We start from the raw sequence: 13,805 nt of genomic DNA, 5'->3' as shown, positions 1-13,805 counted from the left end.
CACACAAAGCCCAAAGCCAACATGAGGCGATGAGAAGAAAACAAGTGTGTGCGTTTTAACGTTTGCTTCGGGGTTGATCGATTTATTTGCCGACCGTTTGGTTGATCGACAAATTTAAACGCGCGTAGGATGTGAAACGTGTTATTGAAAATATTTTGTTTTAAATGAGTGTTTTGTTTAGTTTTTGTTTCCATCATTTAAAAAGCATTTTGCGATTTTTATTTCTATGCTCAATACAGGTTTTGCTCATAATTTCAGTGCTCGCGTGTGTAAAAATGTTTAATTAAAACACAACTTTGCCAGGTTGAAAGTGTGCTATCGATTTTCCCACCAACAAAACAGTGAAGAGAAGTGTGAAAGATTGTAAAAGTCTCTTCCGTAAGCAGTGTTTCTCTGCGGGATCGTGCGCACAGTCGTCGACGATCGCGTCGATCCACAAGATCTCGCTAGATAGAAAGGCTTCTTCCTGACGCGACCAAAAAGGAAACAAGATGGCAGCTCAATATGGCCGTAGCAGCAGCTCAGCGGCCCTGATGATGCTGCTCGTTTGGATTACGCTTATAGGTAAGAAATGCAACAGCAAAAAATTAACTCCCCTCATGAAATTATTGCCCGTACATTATTGGTGCCAAGGATGGTACGCAGTTTATTGTATGGTAAACTACCCCTCCCAACAGTACGTTCCATTTCGGTATTGGAATTTTGTGATGAGAGCTAATAAAACTAACTTTCAAAACTCATTCGAATTCTTGTGGAGGTCTTTGGTGTTAGAATCCACCTGCGGGTGAAGTTGTTTGGCAAACATTGACCAACCACACAGGTGGTCATCGTGCGTGGAACCATTATGTGGAACGAAGAAGACGCACACACATCTAATGTCTAGGTAATTCTACCGGTTGTGGTTTTTTTTTTGTTGCATCGTTCCATGCGGGAACCCGCTTTTGACAGTAAATAAACAACGAGCAAAACCTTCCGTTCGCTCGCTGGCCGCGCGAAGGTAGAAGGTTTTGCGCGCGATCAGACCTTTCGTCGACGGTCGAAAAAAGCGCTAGGAAATTTGAACCATCTGCACGAGTACAACGCAACCCGGCAACACAACACCCCGTGGCCCTCTGTGCGCTTCGTTTCGTTGGCACCGGGGTAATTAAGTGAACAATTTGTAATCTTACTTTGCACACCCGTACCAGGGTAATAATAGGCAATACATAAACGATCGGAAGAGGTGCACAGTGTGAAGAAAATGCTCGTTTCCTTTCTCAGTGTTATAGCGTCATGCGCTTCGCGGTTTGTTGTCTAGACGGCAGGATGTGTTGTTGTAGCGTGGGGATATTGCTCCAAATATTGAACCCCCCGACCAGCAGAGAGACATATCAATTGATTTTAACGACGCTTTGGGTGAACGGTTGCAAAAAAGGGGTTTTAAAACACTTTGGCGAAATTGTTTGAGCAAAAGACGCTGTGAGCAACGGATTATGATGCAGCGTTCTAATGGGAAATTGTCTTCTTAATGTGATGAACCGGCATCCAATTATAACTTTTGTTGACGAAAATTGGATTTTGTCCACGTCTCTGGGGTTTCGGCAAGCATAATTCCTGCTTCATGTTCAGTACATGTAAAGATATTATAGACAAAATGTGTCGTCGATTATATGTGAATTCTTCATCATTGTTAATCGTTAAATGCTATTTATTTGCTTACTTTGGGGCGTCAACAAACTTTTTTGCCATTTAAATTTTGACTGATCTTCGCTGTTGATCGTCATTTTCGAATAAATGGTGTCCCAAATCATATTCTTCACCGATCAAGAGAAAGACAACAAAAATTTGATTAAACCCCATTGTCCTTTAACAAGACATTAGATTTAATCCGGTTCGAAGGTAAAATATCTTCCTCCCAAGGTTACTACAACCACACCCAACGCACGATTCTAGTGTTTCGCTTACGTCCCTGGACTAAACCAATCGATTTAATGTCGCAATGCCGTCGCTAGCACGAGTGGGTCGCATAACATGGTAAAAAGTCCCACATTTTCAGGGACATTTCCCGCAGCTGGTCTGGATACTGCTTACTGTTCGCACGACAAAATGAATAAACGTTTACTACACCAATAGAAGTGCTGTTGGCAAATACATGCACACACACACACTCCTCTCGCTAACCACTTGCATCTGTATCCTTCACTTGAACCGTTTGTTGGTAAAAAAAAAGTGTACTGCACGGCGTTCCGTAACGGCTTAGACAAGGACGTAAAAACCACCGAATGGCATTTCAACAGAGGAAGCGAAGTTTTTCCTTTTGCTATGGAGGAGAACGCACCAGTAGACGAAAAAACACACACCAGAAATCATAAGGCGAAAGAAATTGCGTCGAGAAAACGACGGTCGTTTGTATGACACCGCGACGGGAACACGCACACCTCCGATCCGGTGTCAGATCCCCGGGTTGTACGCCGATGACAGAAATAGAAAATTCCATCAGGTCACCGGTTTCGTCGCGAATACCAAAAGCCAAAAGAACTAGCGGAGGGCAGCGTGTTACACGGTCGCTGGGAATCGGCAGTGCCTTTCCATTTCCAACCACGGGTTGAAGGCTGGGTTCGGAAACAAAAAATTACCCATCGCAAACGCTTCAACTTGACCGCCTGCCAAAACATTAGCCAATGACCGGGAACCGAGAAACCGAAACGTGTGGAGGCGGAAGCGGGACGTTTGTGGGTGGATTGGTGGAAGATTTTGTCGGCGTAAAATTGGAACGAAAGTGTTAGAAAAGTGCTGAAACACGCCGGGAACGGGACGGAGATGTAAGACGTGTGAAAGATGGCGAACCTTTTTGCCTTTGAAGCTTGGTAACTCCATCGGTTCGATCTGTGTATCCAATCCCGATGACCCTTCGGTGTGGCCCGATCCCCGAGATGTTTCCAAACACCCGCCGACACTAGCCTAGGCGGTAAAGCACATTGCACCTTACGTAAATTCTTCCGCTTGTCCACTCAGCGTCAGTGGACCGGTCAGTGGATGAGTCGAAGACTCTGCTATTCTCCACCTCGGAGACAGCGGAACGAAATAACGAAACGAGCGAAAAAATAGACTAACATGACTCCCGCACACAAGGAGTTGGCAGTTGGCTAACATCAAAATAATAATAAAAAAAAACCTCCCGTATCGATTCGATAATGTCGGATCGACACACGATCGATGGGCCATTGGGGTTGTGATGGACACGAACTTTCTAGTGCAAGCAACGGTAGACTCTCGCGTACGTACCGGTCCCATTGGCTAGGGGACTATTTTTAGGTGTTATGTTCGTTGTTGCTGCCCGCTAGTCGTCGGCAGCAGGATTGACTGACTGGGCCGGACTGACCTGACATTTCATGGAACAACGTCCAACAATCCGCACGCTATTGTTTGCCGAAAGGGAAAAGTATTATTAATCAACCAAACAACACCAGCGAAGGTTCCAGGTTCTTCTTCATCATCATACGCTACCGATGGAGGCAACCAAATTTAATTGGGTTGTGATGGACAGCTTTCGGCTACGCGAAACGTTCGAACCATGCTTTTGGCGTTGGTTGTCATAAATATTGCAATAAAGCGCGGCCTTAAATCACACAAGTGCGCCGTTTCGTACCAGAGTAGTTACAATTTTAGAATATACCCTCTGAAACCACAGTGATGTTTAATTATTTGTGGAATGATTGGTAAAATTTGTGCTTCGAATGTTTTGTTGTAAAATATTTTACTTACTCCTCGAATTGGGACAATCCCTTGGTCTAAGAAGAGTGCACCGATCGCCATGCAACGAATCTCACATGCATGTGACGATGATGTAGCCTTAATAAGACAGACGAAAGAACATAATTTCTCCTATATTCTTATAATTATATCATTATACGTTTCGAATCGTACATTCGTGGCCCTAACCCATCGATGTACACTTTCCAATAAATCCCCAAGATGTATACGTAATTCTATCTCATGGGGTTTTTAGACTCCTTTGCGTAGAGGGCCAATTTCCAGCTGGTTTTCATTTGTTCCAACAATAAAAAAATGCGGGTCTCCCTATAGATCAGCTTGGCAATACATAAGTTAGTCACGCTATCGCTTCCACTTACCACTTCCCGTAATGCGTGACAGGCGATGACATTCGATACTCCAACACATGGTGGTTTTACAATTTGCGGCATTTTAAACAGACACCTTGGCAGGAAGTACGTAATACAAGAGGTGCACCCGATTAGTGCCATTGGACAAAACTAAGGCAAGCTTTCGATGCAACTGTCTTGTTGTTTCGCCCGTGCCTGTAGCCTGGCAGGAGCCAGGTTTATGTAACTTGGTAGACAATAACAAAAATCAATAAGCATGCTGACTGCCGATAGCAAACCGGCCATATACACATCAATAATGTTAGCGCCCATCGATCGTATTTAGTTACCATACACACACACACACATGCACAAACCCCACCACAGCTGAAGGTCATCCCCAAAGGGAGCGCGGTCTGGTTGTCACCAGCCCGGATAAGATTCCGGCAGGGCTCTGAGGATTCAGCTTAACGCTTAGCTTTTATGACCGCAGTGTGACTCGGAACGACCGGTGGCTCATTTTTTTCTCATTAGTTCTTAATGCGGGAAGCCTTTCCGCTTCTGCTTAAGCCGTGGGTCTTCAAACTCATATTGCCATACGTTGGTTAGACACGATCATGACGGGAAGCGAGGTTCTTGGTTGTTCCGGTGTATGCTTATGGTTCTTTCTTCGCCGACCATATGCGTCGGGCTTATGTCACCGGTAATGATGGCGATGGAATGGTGATGACATCGGTCGCATATTGATTAGCTAAAAATTCTTTTAGCGAAGCTTCCCGTAGAAAATGTCTGGTTTATTGCCTCTTACCTGGTTTATTCCGATTTTGGCAAGCGTTTATGAACGCAATGTCAGGCAGTGTTATCGTAATGGCCTGAATATAATGAGCACTAATTGAAAGGACGTCATCATTATGAATGGATCCATATGAAACTCGTTAGCAGTATAATTGATTGCGTCAGGCTTTACGAGAAAGCTTGTTAACTAAAACCCATATATTAACAGTTGTTTGATGGGCCATTAGCCATTGGTGGGCCTAAAAAAGAACTCTTCTCCGGAGACTGTTCGCGGTATTGACGCTATTCTATGGGAAGTCAAAATATATTCTTAGGGTAATGTAAATGTGTATTTCATGGAATGATAACTTCATCAACGTAATACACTCTTGCTACAACAACAAACACCATCGCACAGTACACGCTCCTTTCATTCACAACATTTACCCGCTGATGATACGCATGGAATTAAGCTAACGATCCTCATCACGATTAGCGCACAGTTCCTGCGACACAAATTTGCACATGCACACACGGCGGATGATATTTTTTCCAGTGTTAAAAATACATCCATTTCAATGTGTTCCTCCGCAACAGCAGCATCATGCTCGTAAGTAATGCTATCGCACGGTGCATACGGTGCATCCCACCCTGCACCTTGCCGTGCAGTGTGAGAACTTACAGCAAGCCGGGTTCTATTTTTGTGGCCTTGACTTGCTGTGATGCATCTCTTCCAAAGCGAAGTCCGCAAGTCACAGTACCGAAATAAACCTGCATTGAACATTGGGGTGTGTGTCGTATGTAGGACGTAGAGTGTGAGCGGTGTGTGGTTTGCAATGATGCGGTGCAAAATAATTCACCCATGGCATGGGTTGTGCCTCGCAACGGTCGAATGTGTAGGTTCGAAACATAAATAAACTCATCTGTATTTCCATTTCCCTGTTTAATGAAGGAAGCAACTTGGTTGGGGGTAAGATATTTGCGGCAAGGCATTTCTCCAAATTATGCATTCGTGTGCTATTTTATATCCAAACCACGAGATCCTCGTTTTAAATACAGGTAGTCTTCGAGATACGCTATAAAAGGGGAGATCCAGGGAGATGTCTAATTTCCGCGTATGTCGGATGCGGGTATAATATTAATTAAAGTTGAGTTGAGTTGGAGAGTTTACTTCTTTATACAAGTACACAAGTACGTACAAGTACTAGTACATACAAGCACAATACTAGAACTACTCTACCAATCACTTGAATTGGTCTAGTTTCTTCCAATCATATAAATTTTGAGGATTAAACTATTGTAACTTAGTTATATATAATATAATAATATATAATATAACCTCAAATAAAATAAAATAAATGTTGCCCAGCTCTTTAAATTAGGTTAAACGAAGTGTAGTGCGCTAATAGGAAATGAAAATACTAATGAAAGTACGCTTAAAACATTACCATCCACATAATCCTACAACATCATGGTCTCAGCTGGAATATTCAACGTGTACACGTTAGATTTCTACTTTCAGTTCACATTTCATGTGCTCCAATTTTTGCCACCTTTCCACATCATTGTTGGTCTCATTTAAAACGGCTAGCATAATTCGTTTTTGCGGTAAATAGCAACGGATCGGTAACAGTGGCTTTGAATGCAAAGTAGAACCGTTCCATGCGACTCAGGTGACGGCAGGAAATAGCGGATGTGGCCAGTGAAATGGTGTGTGGTTCCACCTCGATGGCAAACTGGTGCAGAGTGGGTTGGTGACCGGAGCAAGTGTACGCGGTGCTGGTGACAGCACTGCGAAAGGTGCAACGGTGCAGCGGACCAAACTGTTCAACCAAATCGTAACCGTCCCTGCGACGGTTCGTGTGCCATCATTGTCACTTTGCTCGCGCGCACACCCTGTAGTCGTCGTACCATCGGACACGACGGATCAAACGTCTCATCCATCGCCATTGACACACGGGATGCGAGAATCGCAATCCTATGCTTCAGCAATTCTTTTGTGTTGGTATGTTCTGCTGCTTTTGCATACACCCGCCGGAAGTAGTCACTTCTTGCAGGCGGCATTTCGACGGAGGGCGAAAAACGGAGTTTCCCTCCCATGCGAGAAGAAAACAGACGAACGCATGCAGAAGAATGTGATCCCACCATCTTCAAACACATCCGTTGCACTGCGTTTTGATCCAGCTGTAACTATGATCTTTTGCTGAAGCATAAGCGGAAATTGTTCCGTATGTTCCGTTCAAATCCCACAGTCTCGCGGGTACCCCGGTGTCGGGGAAACATTTTTTCCCCCGGTGTAACAATCAACATCATTGCCGCATTTCAAAGTTTGGCCGGGAAAATATGCCATCGATTGCTCGCTTTAGCGCAAAGGCCAAACACCACCAGCGAGTGGAAAATCGCGAATTGTTCGCGGCACGAACGATCAAAACGTTGGAATGACATTCTCACGGTGGAAATCTCATTCGCCACTCCATAGTTGCCTTTTTTTTCTTGTTCTTCTTTCGACGGCTCGTTCGCCTTCCGTCCGGGCATATTACACGTTGGTGGTTGGTTTACGATTGCAGCATTATTATTATTTGCAGTCGGAAATACCTTGAAGTGAAGGAAACGTGACGTGCGCTCCTTCAATCCTGTCCTGGGCTCTCGAGAGGAGGCCTGTCAAAAGGGTTTGGAATTGCTTTCATGCTGCGCAAACCACCTACACTGCAAACACACTAGAGCCTATGTTCGGGCATTCGGGAACAAGCGAGAGCATAATGAAGTGCAAACCGACCCACCTCAGCAAAATGCACCCATCCATGATGAGAGCAGCTCCACCATCGCCCCACCGTCTTGGTTGGGATTGTTTCTGTCCTTTCACCCGAGAGAATGGGATCGCCGTGTGGTGGTTCACGTTTTTCTACACGTCAGTTTTTTTTTTTGCCTTTCATGCTCTTCAAAAGCTTAACCGTCAAGTAATGGCAAGAAGTTTGCTTGACATTTTGGTTAGTTAAATTTCGAACTCGATGCATTCAAGCACTGAACCATATTGGAGTATTGAAGAGTGCAGAAAAGATTGCACCCACCCAATTACTTGCAAATTGTTAGGCAAAATGCAAGTTTTAATTGAATTTCCAGGCCCAATCAAGAGCTAATTTTGCGCATGTACTCCCGAAATGAGGCTATCCATTTGTTTCAGTACTTTATCTCGAAAATCGAGCAATACGTGCCAATAGTGTAACTACTAATTCAGGTACACTTAAAATTGGCTCTCCACCACGAACTGTTGCTCGTTTTTGTTAACGTTGTCAATTGCATTTAGCATACCGGTGGCCGTTAGAATGTTGCGCATCCAGCAAAACCGCAGCTTTCGATGAACACAGGCGTTTTACGGTATTCCGGTAGCACACCTGACACACCTGATGCCACTTGCAGTGCATTCGGTGCATTACGGATGATTTTGTGCAAACCCTTATCATCCTGCCCTGCCCACCTCGGACGCACCTCCTCCGTGCCATTGTACTGTTACATACGTTAGCGAACGTACAACGGTCGAAACATAGATCCGTTTACTCGGACACACACCTATGCAGAAATTTCCAATTCCGATTTACTTCTGGTACAGCAGACCATTACGTTTGCATCCGGTATCATATCTAGAATGCATTCTGGTGGACGTGGGCTCGATAAAGCGTTCTCTGTAAATGAAACATGTGTTCCAGGCTCGTTTCCATGAGTAGGCTAGATGTTTGCTGGTTAGCTATGATCCTAACAAATCACATTAGTTTGTTTCAAAAGTGTTCGATCCGGGGAATCGACAGAGAAGTTTAAATTAATTAAATTTAATCGTGTTCTGTACGCTACTAGTGGCTTAATTTTAGATACAGGCAAATTGTAATCTAAGCTCAGATCAATCTCATGAATCATTCTTTAGAAAAAAAAAACTTAGATTAGATAAGTTCAAAGGGAAAACAGAGCGAAAAGTCGTTTTTCGACCATCTTCGGGATTTAGTACATAAATTAGTACAACTAGCGTAACTAACGAGTCACCGTTCTGGAACAGGTGAAAGTCGAGGTGAACAATTTCACAATCTACTACTCTTTATGGCCGGGCTGACCCTCGTTGACACATGACACAACATGAACCGTTAGAGAAGAGAAGGTAGACGGGAAGGAGGCATGTAATGTGTCCGGTACAAACAAATATCACTACGCTACAGCTGAAACAGCCCCATCTGTTCAGCGTTACGGAGCAAGAAAAGCTTTATGGAAACGTGAGAACTTTCCATTTGTACACCACAAGTGGTGGGTAATTAAAAAGCATGAAGCAATTAAAAACACGACAAAACGAACTCCGTGTGGTACCGATAGTGGGTACTATCGTGGTCACCATCATACTCCCTTGAGGGTCAAACAGATCATCAAAAGGGGGTCCAAAAGACGCTTGTGTGAGTGCGTTTTTGTTTTCTTATAATACAATCGATTTACTTTTCATTTTTCCCAACCTCTGCTCGATTTGCCCCCTAACGGAGGCACCGTCCAGTGCTGGAAACGTTTCGTGACGGTTTTTGGTGCAAACTATGCTGTTACTGTTCTACTTTCACACGAGCGATAAAAACTGCAAAACAATAAAACCATCATGGGGGTCTGCCGGGAACAAATTGCCCCACCATCCATCCGGGAACGACCCAAAATGAGCCTAAATTTTCCAAAGCTGTGGTTTTTGATTTGTTACTACCGTGCCGGCGTTTGGGATGAAGCTATAAAACGGTCTACTCCTCAACCGTATCTGCTCACCACACCGAAAGCCGAATTCCTTTGTCATTGTGGAGTTTTGGGATGAAAAATTGTCCAACAAAAATCCTTCCACTAGTGGCCAACCCAGGCCAAACTCAACTTGAGCAAGGCTTTTTTTGAGTAAAAATAAACGATTGCAATTTTTACCCAGTACGAACTACCGACTAGAGTTTACTAAATATTTAAGTATTGAGCAAATTCTTTTAGCGTAACGTTGCTTAGCTGCGCAAAAAGCATGTATACTATACCGAAGCATAGACTATTGTGGAGGTATTTATTTCACGAGTGAAGAGGCAAACATTGATGGAAGTCATGGGACGTGGATGGTAACTATAATATTCGCGCGATAGTTTAGAAGTTGTAGTGTGGAATGTTATGTGCAGCATGTTGGCAAAATTGAAGTTAGCTACCACCACCCACCGAAGGTATTTCGCTACAGTTTTCCTCTTCGGTTTTGGGATAGGCTTAGAGTTGGTAGAATTTGCCACAAATTTTCCCCACGAAATGCTCCATCCATGCAGATGAGTAGCAACTATACAGGCTAGAATATTTTAGCCTTATAATATAGAGTTGTTTAGACAGTATTTTTGGAATAAAATTGTGGCCCGAATGCACTGACGTGATATTTCTTGAACAATACACCACTTTTGAGTTGATTAAAGGTTTTAAGAAGTCAAGGGCAACAATAGAATTTATTAAAAAGTATTCTTTTTGGATAACCCTCACAATTTCCTAAACGATCGCAATAAAAACACCCAACAAATCGTGAAGACATTTATTCGCCACATATGTTGATGACGAACCAATGGTGTCGTGTTTCAGCTTTCGATCTATTGCAATAAAAATCGTATATCGAGTTTATGTTAAACTTTCCGTAGCAAGAATTTATGCTGTGGCTATTAATTAGTACGATAATTAGTATTTTCACATAGTCCCCAAGACACACGAGGTCTCTTGGACTTACTTGGATTCAGAGAATCGACGGCTCATTTAGTTTCTTGTACAATATTGATTCAAATTAGGTAAAGATTAGCTTAAAATATTTAATTCCATCGTATAAAACTTAATTTCGTATAGTCTGGCTAGCGTTTGGTGTTTTTTTTTAATCAAAAAATGCTTATTGGATCAACATTAACAACAAAAAAAAAATAATTGCAGAATCTTTTCTACCTTCTGCTTAACAACCTCCATAACAACGGAACCTCCTGCGCCGTTTTCAATTTGCGTAAAAAGTGCGTTCTCGGTCTACTGAGATTTGCCGTTGTGTAAATTGGCTCCCTTACCTGTACTCTACCCGGCACATTTTACGCTACTATCACGTTCATCATTGTTCGCGATGGACGGAATCGCGAGCTTCCTGTCTGTAGCTTTCATACGAACATTATGCTGCGGTTTCAGTAATTTCCGGATCTGGAAGTGGCCACGTTCGCGGTAGGGAGAGGTCGAAAGTCGCTAAACAAAACCACCGCCAGGATATGGCGTACTAATTGAAAGCCCAACCTCAGCAGATGGTTGGAACTCCGTTGTCTATTATGGAGATATAGTCACACAGTGGCAGGTGAATGAATGCGAGCAGGAGCAGGAGCAGGGGCCTGTGTCCTTTGCAAGTGTGCCTTGCTTTGGCGATCATATTGAATGTATGGGCTTGCTCCCATCCCCGTGCTGGTAGCTCGAGCACTAATTAAAACACGAATAGTCGACGCTTGTCCTCACCGGTAAAACACGAGCCGCGCGGCTCCCTGCGGATGGTTGTGTTGTGTCGGCTTTTTTTCTGCTGACATAGTTTCCTGTTTTAACTCACCCGGGGTGGTCCGAATGTTTTCCATTTTCTCATCAACAGTGCGTGCGTGCGTGCCTGCGTTTCGGCACCATCATCATCATGGTCGTTGATGAAAGGGATCCACATTCTACGACGACCTTCAAGCACGGAAACGGAAATCTGTGGCTTTTGAATGACATACACACACACACCCACAGGGTGAAGGATGGTTTGGTTGTTTCCGTTTTGTTAGAATTGTTGACGGGTGTTGTTCTGGGTGGCGTGTTCGGTGTGTTCAAACCCGTGGGCAGGGTTCGCATTTTGATTTTTGCACAGTATGAAGGTAGGGAAGACTGTCAGTCCAAGTACAAGAAAGGGTACTCTTAATTGGTCATGTTGGTCATGTAGTCATCGGTGAAATTTAGAGGACATTTAAGCTATCACCTGATGCAAATAATCAAAATTTGTTTTTTTTTTATATTTGGCTTTATGATGTGTTACTTTCTGGTTCATAAATCAAGTTTTAATATACAAAGGATATTGAATTCCTAGAAATATTAAGCTCTATTACTTAAATAATTTTAATTTAAATAATTTAATTTACAAGCTGTGAAGAACAATCATTTCGTTAAGTAGCAAAAATATGAAAGCGTCAATTAGAACGTGCCTTTATCTATACTGCAAGATTATATTGGAGTAAAACTTGCTCTTCAAGTCTTCCACGCTAGTGCGCATTATTACGATGAAACACAAATAATTATGAGCATCAGATTTCCACCTAGTTGGCTTCCCTTTCCCACCGAGTGCTCAATTTTTGACGATGGAACAATCTCAAGTGCGTTATGTGGGTTAGAAACTTAAGTTCCATTTTCCACGATCTGCTCCACCTTTTCAAGTGTTTCATTTAAATGACGCACCAAAAGAGAGCCGTGTTCTTTTCTTCTAACTTCAAGTTGCTCAATAGCATTAACTGTAGCGAGTAATGATTTAGTTAGGGAGTAGTTTATAAACCCCTCATTTAATGATCTCTTTTTTGCCTCTTTCCTCTTCTATTTCACAGGTAAGCCATGAATAAAGCCATTGACGGAGACAGATGGTTCTTGGGGCGGTTAAGAAGCTCTTCCCAACCGACTCACGTAGCGAGCAGTGCGACCAAAATGTCGGTCGAGGTTACGTACCACTTCGGAACGGTTTCATTGCGAATTTCTCTAACATCTAAGAAGAACACAGGAACGGACACACTTAACGCGATGTAAAGCAGCACGTTTGATGCACTAGTTAGCGTGCTCTGGGGCATCTTAATCGTGCGACGGCACGGGTAGATGAAAGCAGAGGGATAATTTCAGCCTTTGACAGTCGAACACTTGAGCGCGCGCGGGCTGCCCCAATTTGCCAGATGCCTGCTCCATGCGTGCCCCATTCAGCATGCGGCCCGCGCACTGGTGGAAATTTGGATGCGCAAACATGCCAGATGCTCGCTTTAATCACATTATGTGCAGTGTGCGCGGTAGGCCCGTGTCGTCGCCGTCGTCGTTGTCTAGCGTGATATGATGGCTGCAATGAAGAGGCGGTTGTTGATTCGCATTTGCTAACGATCATCAAATTATATGACGCCTGCTGCAATCATTTGCTCAGCGTCACTTTGCCCACTTTGCTGGCTGTGCAAAAGCGTGAACCTAGCAAGCTATGGTTGATATGGTGTACGATCGGGTTTGCGGGTGAAAAGCATTTACGCTGTTTGGAAGTTTAATGCAAACTGGAAGCAATTTGTAATGGCAATCATGCATAAATAGCCATTCTTTCAGGAATATTATGTTTTCTCCTGCATTGCAAAACTTTAACGAAGTGATCCCTTAATATATTTTTTTATGGGTCTTTGTGCGCTATCAAACAAACGACCACAACCTCCGGGAACGTGTAATTGGCGGTATTGAAATACTTCCACCCACCGAGCACATTAAAATACGCTTTCTGAGTGTTGTGTCATCAACTTTACTACAATGATGCGCTCATCAATAAAACAAAAATGTGCATTCGCATCCGCACAATTCGTTCCCTTTTTGACATGCCGCGATAAACATTACTCAAAGGCGCGTGGAGCAAAGCCACACACATCCGCGCACGGTGTGTGATGATGGCGGGTTCCCTTTTTAATGCTTCGCCCTCACATCATTCGCGGTATTCGACCGCTAGTAGGGAGCATTTTATTAATTTCAGTTCGACTATTCATACATACATCTTTCTTTCTGGCTCTCACACACATGCTCACACGCGTAACATTACTTTCGCACGCAAATGACTCTTGCGCCTCCGGTCGAGGCGGGGGACGGTCGGGTGGAGAAGTCGCCGGGAGGAAGCTGCGAATGTGCCGACGCGTACTCAATTAAAACAAATAATAGCCTCACATTCAT

General features: G+C 43.6%; 1 protein-coding gene across 1 annotated transcript in view; it reads left to right on the top strand.

The window, feature by feature from the left end:
• Positions 1-491: 491 nt before the first annotated feature.
• The window catches only part of LOC128709426 (fasciclin-2), a 52,694-nt gene continuing 39,380 nt past the window's right edge, over positions 492-13,805 (top strand). Inside the window, exon 1 of the mRNA XM_053804421.1 lies at positions 492-564. Coding sequence (XP_053660396.1) covers positions 492-564 — 73 coding nt within the window. The remainder of the gene's footprint in view (positions 565-13,805) is intronic.

Source organism: Anopheles marshallii, chromosome 2 (genome assembly GCF_943734725.1).
Source record: "Anopheles marshallii chromosome 2, idAnoMarsDA_429_01, whole genome shotgun sequence".
Taxonomy (NCBI): domain Eukaryota; kingdom Metazoa; phylum Arthropoda; class Insecta; order Diptera; family Culicidae; genus Anopheles; species Anopheles marshallii.
Note: the sequence above shows the minus strand (reverse complement) of the source record. Positions and strands in the feature narration are given on the sequence as shown.